At 33.3% G+C, this 14,252-nt stretch overlaps 1 protein-coding gene across 1 annotated transcript in view; it reads right to left on the minus strand.

Moving 5' to 3' along the window:
* Positions 1–2,065: 2,065 nt before the first annotated feature.
* LOC149559349 (uncharacterized) overlaps positions 2,066–14,252 on the minus strand; it is a 125,116-nt gene continuing 112,929 nt past the window's right edge. Inside the window, 7 exon segments of the mRNA XM_089831359.1 lie at positions 2,066–2,254; positions 2,435–2,592; positions 5,345–5,505; positions 6,279–6,442; positions 6,583–7,212; positions 7,501–7,631; positions 7,755–7,886. Coding sequence (XP_089687485.1) covers positions 2,066–2,254; positions 2,435–2,592; positions 5,345–5,505; positions 6,279–6,442; positions 6,583–7,212; positions 7,501–7,631; positions 7,755–7,886 — 1,565 coding nt within the window.

Consider the following 14,252-nt stretch of genomic DNA (forward strand, 5'->3'; position numbering starts at 1 on the left):
TCTTGTCTACATCACAATTTGTCTTTAAACAAAGAAAAATTGAGCTTCTTTCAATAAGATCACTTTGATAATTGTAAACAATATGATTGGTCCTTGTTATAGAAAAATTACTACTTTAGGATCTATCTAATTTGTAAAGTCCTACGGGTTTCCTCCATGAAAATTGTTTACAAACTTTTCATAAAAAAGGTTACATTCAACCAAACACCAACATGCCCCCGTGACAAAACATAGGGGCAACGCAACTTAACATTGTCAACAATATAAGTGATAATCTAGATGTTTCTATAGTTTTTGCTAGAGCTGTTTGGTTCTCACATTGGATATAAAAGTTCAAAAACCTTCATATCTCCCTAAGTAACATCTTAGCACTAGGAAACATGCTAAAATGAGGATCCCTAATCAATTGATAAAGAGCAATAGTCTTGTAGATGATGTCAGTGAAGCATGCTTGAGTAATGCATATAAGAGATAGGGGAATGCGTAGATGCACTATTGGAGTACATTGAAGTATAAGTTTTTAACCTAGAGCACACCAAATGGATGCAGAAGGGAGATGGAGGAGAGTTGTAGTAGATGCCTGGCCAGAGGAGAAAATAGGTAGAATAAGCATTCAAGTTGGAGCACAGATTGGAGATTGTGTAACTGCTAGGCCCAAAAGTGAAGTTGAAGGTGGCAAGAAGGATCTAGTCAGGATGAACTGCAATTAAAGCAATATCCATTGACGATAGGGCACTAGTTAAAGCAGTGTCCTTTCAAAGATATGTATGAGATGTGGACCTTGTAAACAAACCCTCACAATTTCAAAGATAGGGCCCCAAAAGAAAACCTAGTATTTAATTAAGATACAGTTTTATTCTGCAAAGTAGAAATCTGTAAAGCTTAATCTATCACTCCACAATTGGAACCCGATGGATAAATTGCTCTTTTAATATGTGTCTGCTAAGTTACCAACAAGAAAAAGTGCAACTGGGGAACAGATATTCCCAGACAAACAAAAGATGGATAACTGGTAATAAACTGCAAAAATGTTTTTTTCCTTCATATTATAATTTTATTTTATTGTATGTAAGTTTCTATGGAAAGCTTCACAAATAGTCAGTCACCAAAATTGCATCAATACATATTATCTAGTATTTTACACTTGAGAAAATTACAAATTGTATAAACTTGCATTTTTGCACAACTCCGATACCTTGTTCATGTCCATCCCGATCTTATAGAGTTCTCTCACGGAAGTACAGTTAAATAATTTTATTTTACAAAAAATATCAATTTCCAGGTGTCCTAATATTCACATTTATTTGTAAGTGAATCTGTTAGCTGTATTAGCATTTGTAGATTGGCTTAAAATAAAAATGGCAAGAAATCTTGCAGAACTGAGACATTAAAACAAGACCTGCAATGCAAAACGATGCCCAATTTATTAACCAAATCATGAATAATATAAAAATTAAAATGCTTTGAAGAGCCAAAAAATACACCTTATCCAACCACCAGTGACTAAGGAATAATAACCAGCCATGAATTATTGGGTAACTCGGGCATGTTTGCACCTGTATCAAAAAAAAAAAGTGTCACAATCTAGAGCTACGAATTATGAGTCAAATTGAATCCATCGATGTCTTTCAAAGTATGTAAACTCCCCTTAGAGGAGAGAATGAAAATTAGTAGTCAAATGTATATTGATTGAAAATATCTCAGAATTTGCAGTACATTCCATAAACGATAAGACTCCTAAAACACTTCATATGAAGTTGACCTGAAGATCCAGGAGGGAATTCAAAAGTAATGTTTATATTTTATATCAAGAACATCACATGAAATCTCTTACAAATAGCTTCAAGATACATGCATTTTCATTCACAGTTCAAATCCTGCCTACTAGCACATTTCTGATTCTTCAAGCAAGATAACATAGTAATTTACATAATTTACACTAGTCGTAACTCATACACAACCTATTCATGTAAGTAAATGGTAGAAATAATTGCATGCATATTGCTCCATAATCCTTATTACCTCCTTATTTCTGCAAAAATTGTTGTTGAAGCCATAATAGATGTCAACATAAAGATGCAGATTCCATGAGAGGGATTACAAGACTGAGCAGTCCATCAAGATTATGAAAGTTCAGATTGATAGCCTTTTTCACCACAGATATTTCATGTTCTCTATAACTTGAATCACTAGCAGCATCCAAAGCACTACCTGCTTTTGCAAAAGCTACAAATGATGCGCTAGCATCATCAACCTGCAAGTATAAAAATATTCTCTTACATGCTTTAACTAATAGAAACTGAGAAATAAGTGCAAAAAATTGTTCAGAGGATAAAACAAAGCTAAATTACATGGATCAATGTCATAGTGCAATTTCATATTCTAGAACAACATGTATCATCTGCCAAATGCCCCAAGGAAATTTTCAACTTACAAATTGTAACAAATGGTTATAGTGTTGGCAGTGTTGTGTATCAATCACATAGTTTCCTGATGCATTTAGAGATGCAACTCGTTTTTGTTGATTCACTACTGTTAATGCATGGCAATTCAAGTTGTCAACATTAGACGCTGATGAACAAGGAGATTCACCTGCACAAACAAAAATTTTAAATACTAGTAAATATGCTAATTATAAATCATAATAAGTTCACACAACTCAGTATACATTACTACATTTTACTACAATGACAATCAACAACTACCCTGGGCATTAGATGTGTCTCCGTCTGCACATACTATCCATTACAGAAAAGACTAATCTTAGAATTGTCATACAAAAAGTTTGGAATTTCAACTATATAATGGAAAAATTAAGAATTTTGATGCCTAAAATTGACAAAATTCACTGAAAATCTAGTTTCACAGTATCTTCTTTAATTAGTTAGAATTTGTTGCTGGGAAACTTGGGTAGTTAAACAGTTGGCATAACTGAGGGAGTTACACGGATGGGAGCATAAGAAATTTCTCCGTATCACAGTAATATGTCTCCAGAAGTCAAGAGACTTCAGATGAAGTTTCTTCAAATCTCTCTTAGAAATCAAGAGCTTCCTACAGAAGTTTCTTATTCTTTTATGTATAAATCACATTGGTTATCTTCCTAACTGTCGATATTTCTTTGGCAGGGGCTAAAAGCACTAAAGAAATACAATAGGACTTGAGGTTGCTTTTACGTTTTGCATTTAATTGTACAGATTTTTCTAGTATAAAATATTCTCAGCTCCCAACAAGGTATTAGTAAGGAGAGAAACAATAAAAAGGACTAAGATGTTTTTCCACTGAAGTTTTATTGATTGATTCTAATATTGCCAATCACTGAGTGGCACCTTATCATGTTTTTAAATAAGGGCATTCTCATCCTGGTTCTCATCAGCTTTTTCTAGGTGGCTATTATTAAAAATTTAACAGCTTGCATTATAATGATGACTATCAAATACCAATATAATATGTCTTTGCTTTTAGTGAAATTTTCATCAGTAGTTATAGTTTTTTCTATTTTTAATTTTAAATTTTTTAGGTTGTATAGAACTCCATACTTTTTGTTCATTTAAACATTTAATTGGTTTTACTTTTTGATATTTATTATTTTCTTTGTTCTCAATGGAATGACTAGATGTAACCATCAAAACACATGATTGTTTAAATGCTCTAAAATGATCACCAACTAACCTAATGATCAGGAGTAAGATGTTTGTCAAATGAACTATTATCGATTGACTGATAATTATTAATATTCCTAACCTTTGAATGGAATAGTATCATGCTTCTAAATAATGGCATTCCCATCCTAGTTCCCACCTGCATTTTCTAGGTGGTTGTAATGTCCCCTTCCTAAGCTAGTTCAGCATGGTGGCATCATTAGGTTATTTAGCCGATTCCCAAGCACTAATGATTAGGATCAGGAAATCTTGGAAGCAGTATCAGGTGGGATGTCATATTTGGACATTTGAATGAGCATAAAATTTCTTTCTACAGCCTTTTGGGTTAACTCTCTCATGCCTACTATTTTTAGTAAGTTAGTTATCAGCTCCAACAGAGTTGGCATACTTGTTATTTTTAGTATTGATGGTAGGTCCAATTTTGATGATCATCCCAACTTTGATATAGGCCAGGGATTTTACACTAAATGATGATAAATTATATGTTAATATAGTTAAATTAAATATTATATATTAAATTTATCGTTATTTTTATTTATTTACTTAATGAAGGGACTATAGAGGCCAAACATTAAATTGAAGATGATTTATTTTAATGAATGGGCCTTTATTATTTATTGCTACAATGGGAGATTGGAAATGGAAGTGCTTCTTATTAAAAATAAGGCGAACAAAATATTCCTGAAAAATAGTGAAAAAATTAAGCTATTTTTTAAAACAATGAAAAAGAAAAGCTATTCCAAGAAAAATAGTGAAGAAGCATGAGAAATATTCTCAAAAAGATAGCAAAAAAGCAAAAAGTGTTTCCTTTTCTTGAAAAAGCAACAGAAAAGCTACAAAAGAAGGAATAGGACTCTCATTTAGGGATTGTCATGTCCCCAAATTTGAATGTAATAATTTAATTTAATTAATTAATTAACTGGTCCCAAAAATTTAAATAATATAACAAAAGGACCTTTAATTGGTTACTTTAATTTATTAATATGGGGCACAAGTTAATAATATTTGTATTTGTGCTTCCGATTGATTTAGTATATCTCGGACCCATTTTTTATTTAATTGTGTCTGTAGGTAGGTGTGGCCATCAGCTATCTTTGTACACCCTCGGAAAGGTTTCCTCGACAAGTATTTAAGCACATGTAGGTAGTAGTAGGTATGCGATTTGGTTTATTATTTCTCTACAGAGAATTCCTGTTGGGATTTCTTTGTTGTTCGTCATTTCAAGAGTGAAAGATCTTCTCTACTTGGCTCTTTCGACTTAAGTGGGATTCAGCCCTCACCCTATTCTGTTTGTATGGTTTTTCTTAGATCTGGCGAATCAGAGTGGCATTTTATCTATCATTGTATTTGGCAAATTTGAAGTGCTAATATTGTTTCTCTATGTGCACTATCTTTATTTGCAAATACTCATATCATCATCAATCTATGATTTGGTTTTCAATACTTGTACCTTCATGTTTTACGGTTAGACTGTCAATTCCCTTATCTTGCAGAACAACGAATATGGATAACATCTGACACAATGACAGAGTATGTCTAGAACAAATAAGCATTCACCCTTCCATAGCATAGAAATCCCCAATGCGGTCCTCTCAGCCATGGCAATTACAAATAAAAATTTTTAAATCAACAAAATTACAAATGAATACAATGTTAAATTCTTAAAAGTGTAAACAAAAACTAACCTATCCGAAGCATAATAACAGCTGATATAAGTTCTTGTCTATGTCTGCTTAAATATAGATTCTTGGCCATCACAACATGCATACATGCAAATCCTGTGCATTGGTAGGCTAGAGCAGCAGTTGCCCACTTTCCATTCCGTTCATACACCTTAGCACAATCCCTATAAAACAAATGAGAATATTTTATGATCAATGTAGTCAAGAATTAGGAAGTGAATAATTAAATATAAACCCTCAGTGACCTTTAACATACTGTAGAAACAAAAATAGTCTAAACTTCAAGTTTGAAAACCTTTAACCACTGAGCTACAAGTCCTCTTTCTGATGGGGAAACTTGCAGACACATACACAAAAAGTGCATTTTGTGACCAAAAGATATTAAATCAATTTTCTGTCACTTGAGAAAATTTCAGGAACAAACTGTGGTAACTACAATTTAAGACTTCAAAGCAAGCTTCAAACTGTGGTAATAATAAAGATACTAAAATAGTCACCAAGTTCCATGAACCACAACAGACCTTCAAGGAATTCAAATGTCATATGGCATAAATCATCAAGGATAGCAAAGGTCAAGAGTATTATAAACCTATCAACATATTAGCTTATCTTAACACAAAAAATACTACTATGTGCTTGAAGTTTGTGAGTTTCCTGTCTTTTAAATGTGTTTGGAACTTAGGATACATAATTATTATAAATGTTTCCAGACAAATTATGCTATCTATAATAAGGGATGAAACAAATCAGTTCCTACTACAGTTGGAGACAACTTATAAGATATTAAAGGTTCTCTGTTTAGAAGCTTTGTCCATTTAACTAAACAATTAGCCCAAACCATTTTTTTTAAATTTACAATTTTAGAATGCATATAATCTGTGAATTTTCTCGATCAACTCCAACCATTAAAATTTAAATGCCACTAAAAGGAACTTACTCAGAAATCCTAGCAGAGTATGTGAACAAAGGCATAGATTTATTTCCCCAGTGCCTCACACTATCAGAACTCAAAGGCAGCTCTAAAATTGAAGCACTTTGTAGAAATTTTAAAGATGCACGGAAATAGAAACCAATAGCTTCAAGTTCATCGCCTCCATTGCTCTGGATCATACAATAACAAAGAATTAACCAACGAAAAAGACTTTAATTCACACATCACAGATTACACAAAAATCCTAACGAATTTTGGTCAAATCCAAAGAATGAAGTGTATGGGTAATTTACATGAAACAAAAACAAACCTTAATCCTATCTGCTTTCTGTTCCAAATCCTTGCCTTCTTCTAAAGCTGCATTTTCCATATATGAGTTATGTTCCCTACTTGAAATTACAAGTGCTCCCTCAACATCCCTTTCTACAAATCCTTTCCACTTTGGAGATTTTACTTGGGAGCCTGAAGTCCCCTTACAAGATGTGTCTGATTGTTTACGAACTACAGAAGATTCACCTCTAGAAGCATCAATCAACGATCCTTCTAGTTGGTTGCCATTAAAAAACAATGTATCCAGACTGGGCTTCCCACTTGTTCCTGATGATTTACACAGGTCTTTAGCACCCATTATAAACCCAAAATAGTCACTTAGAGAATCGCCAGTTATGCCTGCTTTTGGACTAGGTTTCCTCGAATTACAAAAATCTATCAAGTCGCAATTTGTTGCATTAGTGTGTTCAAAAATTGAAGGTTTTTCAGCTTGTACAATCATAATAGGAAATGATGAAATAGAGCACTCGAATGCAGATCCTTGTCTTTCAGGTCTAGTGCGAAGAGATTTAGTATAGCATGAAAGCTTAGATGAATTGGATGTAGAAGATACAAATGGAGGCCAACAAGATGATTCCTTTTCCAAAGGTTTATTATGATAAGAAAACATCTGCATTAATCCATGCTCCTTTGACTGTTGGTTGTTACGTTCTGCTATCTCATGAAGAATGCATTCTAGATTTGATGAAACAGTTTTCACTTTTTGCTCTTTTTCATCTTTATTTCCTTTGCTTGCATGAGTTTGAATAGATTCTTTCTTTAAAGGTTTTACTCTTTTTCACTTGGGTTGGCCTTCCTCCTTCCCTATTTCAAAATCCACCATGCAATTTTTTTCTACCACCCCTTGATGGGTTGCCTTTCCTTTCTTCTGCTCCATGAGTTTCCTTTTCTTGGTTACCTGCTGCTGATCCTCAACTTTACTTTCTCCATTCAAACTTTCTACACCATTTTCTTTGGTTAATGCAACATTTGTTACAATTTTGAATCTGTTACCTGTTTTCTCTGATTTCAGAGGCAGAAAATCAACCCCTTTGGCATCATGCAATGCCATGGAATAACGAAAAAAGGTTCTGTAATCTTTTCTACTAGAAAAATATTTTCCAATACATGACAATTATTGGATGATGCTTTCAGAGAAAATGCAGCTGTTACCTGGATGGTTTTTTGCCTTCATTTTTTTTGCAGACTTGCACTCCTTTAATTCGCTATCCATCTTACGCTTAACATTTAAAGTGTGTACACAATTTACTTCAGGCTCATGGGCTGTCACGAGGCAACCAAAAACTGAAACAATTACATCCAAAAACAACGACAAGAAACTCACTAATCACTAAATGATCTATCTACAAAGAGAAAAAAACTACATGAAAATAACCATCTATATTCTAAAACTGTTGGAAAACAATTATTTTTATTTCATGCCAATAAATGCAGATTCATATCAAAGTTTCAAACTCATAATTATCTGTAAAAATAGATTATGATAACACAGTATCATTTCTTACAGAAACATTGACATAGTAAGTTAGTTTCACCCTATATACGTCCCATCTATAAGAATTGTTTTTGGTGTCTGAAGATTGGGTTTCAAAACAATTATTACATTCAGTTACTTGCAACAACATGTGCCATGCAGAAGTGTACACCTTCCATCTACAAATCTAACTTGAACAATCTATAACCCAGGTGGCGCAAGGACCAAAGTTATAATTTATGCAATTAACCTACTAAAATTCAAACATGGTTTGAGCATAAAATGATTGATAAGCCAGAGAAGATCTGAAGATAATAGAGGCAAACATTCATATAAGAGGTGCCTGTGAAGCATTCTGATTGAAAAGACTGAATACTTTAGCTAGATCAAACAACCGCCAGGATTTTATAACAAACTAATGATATATGATTTCACAGTTTTTGTTAGTAGCGACTGTCAAATATGCCAAGTTACTTCAGCAGTGATTTACTAAAATCTATGTCCTATCACACACCACTACAAGATAGTAGTTACATGGATGATAATTGAAAGGCAAAATTGCAGGTATAATTATAGTCTTCAGAGCATGCCTATCCCTACATTGATATTTTATATGCGCACTAACATACATGATCAATTTTTTCTATATTTTGTAATGACAATATATATAGACACACACACACACACACACACACACACACACAAAGTCTAATTCTATAATTACATGTAGAGCATTGGATTAAATAGAATCTTCAAGTCTGAATACCTCATAATAATAACACTTTCACTTAATTGAAAAATTTCTCTGGCTAGCTTTAGAAACACAGATCTCCAATTTAATATTTTTCAATTTGAGCCTATTAAGTAGGTTTGGGGAAGCCAAGGGAAACAATGAAGTGTTCCCAAATTCCACTATTGTAGAAACTATGGTACTCTGTAGCAATTATGACCTGTATTCAAGCCCAACTAAACATGCTCCACATGCACGTGTTTCCCTCAAGAAGACCATTCAATCACTTGCTAGTCTGATTCTCTATTCTCCCTTGATAATTAACCTTGGCCTCTATAATATGTCTTTCTTTCTTTTTTTTGTCTCGGGAGTGTCCCTGCGTCCCAAGCCCAGCAGGTTCCCTTTACGAGGCGAGCTTGGAGCGAGACTAATCCCTTCAGCCACAGAATAACCAACACCTCCCCCAAGTGTCTGTGTAGGGGTAATGATGGGCAGGGGATCCAAAACCAAGACCATGGGGATCTCCCACAACCTCAAACCAACTCACCTAACCCGTGGGGGCTCTAGAATATATCTTTCCAAGGTATGTCCAGTGTCACATTTCTCCTGTAATACATATTATCTTCAACCCCTTCTAATATAAGTATAACCAATGAGTACATAATCTTTACAAATGGGGCATTCCATGCAGAGGCAACAACCTTTGGACCTAAGGACAATCTGCTCTACTCTTCAATTGTAACAATAGATATCAAGCTCCAACTTCAAAATGTCACTCCTGTTCTCTGGTTTCATTGTTCCTTCATCCAACATGTAGCTCTGAATAAATTGAATGTTGTCTACTAATGAATTTGATACATTTGTATTCAGAATAGTAATTGACATAAATGAATGCCTGCCGTAGTGTTCATGAATACCATTTATGAAATCACAAACCACCTGTTTTGCCAGTGTTTTGATGATGGAAATTTAAATTTAAATGATAACTTAGCCAACACAAATTACTTGATGACTGTTTCCAATAAAAATGTAAAAAATTGCGATACTCAACAGAATAATGAAAATTTCTGAGTTTGTCAAACTTAATACCATGTTTGGCTGATTAATAAAGGATTTTTTGGAGGAATCAAAAGAATTTCAAGCTGGATTGAAGGTTTTGAAGATGCATACAATTTTTAAATTTCTTTTAACATCTGCAACAGGATATTTTGGAGGAATCATGTTTTTCAACCTATAGGATGAAAATTGAAAACTGCACAGGGTTTCAACATGACTTTAATATAGCAATCAACAATTCTAATATTGTTTCCAGATTTCATCTTTTAGGTTCAGATTTTTTAACTAAATTATTCCTTCCATTTATAGTTTGATAATATATATATATATATATATATATATATATACACACTATTTTGGCATGAAAGGTAATTCCCCAACCCTAAATGCTGATTTCTCACCAGAATTTAAGCATGGGATCAGGCGATATCTTCAAAAATAGCCCTTATTTACAACTAAACAATTTATTTTTGGGTGATGTAGCACTTCTCTTACACCTTAGATGCTCTTGCATGAGCAATTAAGGCATATGAAGTAGCAATTTATGAACAAACAAGGTAGTGGTCGGTTTGGGTTATGAAGAGGCATCATTAAGAAAGGTCATGACCATTCTTAAGGGTTGGCATCAACAAAGGTCATCTTTCTTTGTAGATAAATAAAGATATAAAATGTATAAGACCGCATTGAAGGAGGGCATCAAGGAAGAAAAAGATAAGTCAGTATCGAGTGAATAGATCTGCAGTTCAGAATAAAGCCATATTTGGATATAATAAAATATCGTGGCAGGCATGAGAATATGTTTGATATGTATGCTGTGTATGCAATGTGGACCAACATTATCATATATGTATATATGCTCTTCAAATATCACTTACCAAGACAATAATAAACTTTATTATGTTTCTTTAATTAATAAATATAAAAAATATATATCTATTCTTTACTCCATAAGAAATCATACAGGAACAAAAGGAAATATATTAGGGAATATGGTAGACTAGTTCTCTCAAATTAAGTAAGCAATCCCAAGTGATGGAATTGTATTAATGGATACTCCTGCCATTTGTGGGCCATGAGGGCAGTTGTCTTAGTTGGATGTTGTGCACTCTTGGACTTCATTGGGCTGAAAAATCTTCCTCAATTACCCGGCTTACTTTGAGTTAAGTGGGCAAGCCCAAGTAATGGAATTATATTAGTGGATATTCCTGTCACTTGTGGGCCTGTTGAGTAACATGGATCATTTTCTGCAAATGTAATAACACTGCCCTTATTATTGGTGTGTTCCAAATGCAGATTTGAAGACTTATAAATATGAGAGAAGACATGTCTCTATGGTTAATCATCATTAGATAATAATAATATATTAACAACAATATAAATAATATTTTATATATGTATATACAATATATATATATATATATATATATATATATATATATATATATATATATCAATAATGTATCTCATGATCGAATCAATCTGACTAAAGCTACAACCTTAACACTCCCTCTTAGCTAGGGAGGATTGTTATAGAACACATTATGCTCTCAAGTATATGAAGAGATATCATCTCAGTATGATATTCTTGGAATGGCATATTTAAGGATATCAATAAATATCCATCAACTTAGATGTTATCTTTTAATGTAATCTGAAGTATGTTTCAACATGAAATATCAATCATATGATATTCATCATACTTATATTCTTTTGGTATGTGCACTGGCATCAATCCTTGATGCCTACCAAAAGAATATGTCATATCCTAGTAGGATATGAGTTATTTGATTTCCAGCGCTCCAAGAAAACAAGTTAATGTAGTTTGATCGTGATACGTTCGTTATCATGATTACCGACACTCCAGGACAACAACTTAATGTAGTATGTCATGATAATAGGTCAAGCTATTGATAAGATCATCACCAATAGCAACCCTTCAAATATATATGTGTGTGTGTGCACGCATGTATGTGTGTGTGTGTATATATCTATATATATATATATATATATATATATATATATATATATATATATATATATAAGTTATCATTCACAAGGGATTGTACCTCAAAATTCTCCCTCTAAACAATGATATTAGGAAGTCAGGTCTTGTAGTTTCTCCCTTAGGGGCTCTCTTTGCCCAAGGATATTTGTCAAAGTCCCTCTGAATTTGATATCGATCTTCCAACTTTCTGGTGATAAGACATTACTTCCTCATGATGTACACAAGAGTAGGCCCATCAAAATCATGCAGTCAAACACGTGCATTTCTAGATTCCCACTGAGTATCAATCTTCTAAGCTCTTGCGTTGTCTTTGAAGAAGCTTCCGCTTAATGTAAATGAATTCTAGAGCCTCAAATTATCTAGCCTGATTATCAAATGACTAATGAATTCTAGATCACAGCTTCTTTCGAGCTACTGTCATAAGATTGATTTTGCACAATATTTGGTAGCTAAAGTTAAGTACCAACCATCTTTTCTTGCAAGAACATTCTCAAACATAAAGGAAAAGATCAAAGAAAATAACTCTTATGATATGTATAGGATTACAAATAGGAGAGAGACTACAATGAGTAGATAAATGTAAAAGATAAGAATGCTTATCTACACATGAGGGTCCATAGAGATTTGAGAATGGAACGTCTCCTTTCTAAAGATGGTTCAAGTGGAAATGTAACATTGATTATTATTCTCCCCCACAATGTAAAATTCTCACTTTTATATCATTGACCCATCAGATCCACTTCACTATTGTATCTCATCTACATATCTTGAGTTAATTTATGGTGATGGTAATTATACCAAATGTGTTTGTGTTAAATCAAATCCTTTGAATATACTACAAGATTTCCATTCATGATAAGCTTGTTAATATGCAGCTTCAACTTTCCTTACTGTTGCAACATTATCTCCTGTAAATTTGTGCTGGGAAAGCATGCATCTGAAAACTTTTCAAACTCATCAATCTCCTCCACATAAGGATTGTATCATGGTGTCCTAAATCTTTTATTCGTCTCCATATCTTTATCCAATCATATCAGCCTTGAAGGACTAGTGCAATCATGTTATTAAAAAATAAAAGAGATGGATAAATAAAGAGCAAAATGAAATCTGCTAATGGCACCCTACACATCCACACATCATCCTTGTGAATGTAATCCACATCTTTCTTTTGAGTATTTGTCTTTCTTCCAAAATTCAATTTGGTCCTTCTAGCTCCAAATCAGATTGCATTTTTGAACATTAACTCATGTGAAAAAAACACATATAGTTCCCAGACTATTCTATGTAGCTTCTATCAATTTACTTTAACCCCTTGTTGGTTACTTATCTGTGCTTAGCAAGGTCTCGATAGTTTTCTTGAAGTCCTCTTTTACCAATGATTCACCCACTCCATTTGATGTGATCTTCTATCTCAACTAATATTAATAATGTGTTGTTTGGTAGGCATATGTGTTCTATTATGTTTCCAGAGCTAATGAGCCATCACTATACAGAGAGGTGATTGGATTACTGAGACATTGATTCAAAGTTCATTGATGTGTCCCTATGTATTCTCATACCCAACCCTACTATCAATTCCACACACCATTTCTATATATATGATGATTTCTGCAGATGTTGAATATTATTGTGAGATATCATATCGAGGCATATCAATTTTAAAGCATTTTTTATATTCGAATATGTAGTTCTCCCCTGTGATTCCAAACCTTCTTTAATTTTATTTTTTATGCATAATTGCATTCTATTAACAAAATCCTTTAACTAATCCAAGCCCTGAAAAAAAAATTTAATCTTGTGAGCTCCAAATAAAACAAATCTTCATACTAAATATTCAACCTGATCATATTCATTTTCTTAGTGGTCTAGTCATGTCATGTCATATATATTTAAGACCCAGTGCTGACTTGGATTTTGTCTTCTAAGATTACTGATAAGTGTCCTAAAAATAAGTCCCTTCTCTTTCCCCGTACTTTTCTTCTTACTCTAATGTGGCTGACATAACTTTCTTTCACCTTATATTTCCTTTGACTATTTTACACCTTCCATAGACGACCTTCAGGTATTGGTTTGTTATACTCTCTATTACCGGTGACTTCTATAAACTCTCGAATAGTGGGTCCTCCTCCATATTGGGTGTTAGTCCTCCTTTTAGTGGTGGGTCCACCTTGTTTCATTTATCTGTAGTTATGTATTAGCTGTTGATGAATAACCTTTTTGCTAACCGCATACATTTATTTTGTAGTTTTTTGCCCCTTTGATTGTCATTTCAAGTACACAATCTTTTTCCATGTAGGCCGCTCTAGAGTGGTGTGTCTTTCTATTTTGTTCGATCACTGATTTCTAAAGGGCTTCAATGTTGGTTGTGATTGAAGAGCCAAAACA

This window comes from Cupressus sempervirens, chromosome 5, assembly GCF_028749045.1.
Source record: "Cupressus sempervirens isolate cs-2001-9-10 chromosome 5, ASM2874904v1, whole genome shotgun sequence".
Lineage (NCBI taxonomy): Eukaryota > Viridiplantae > Streptophyta > Pinopsida > Cupressales > Cupressaceae > Cupressus > Cupressus sempervirens.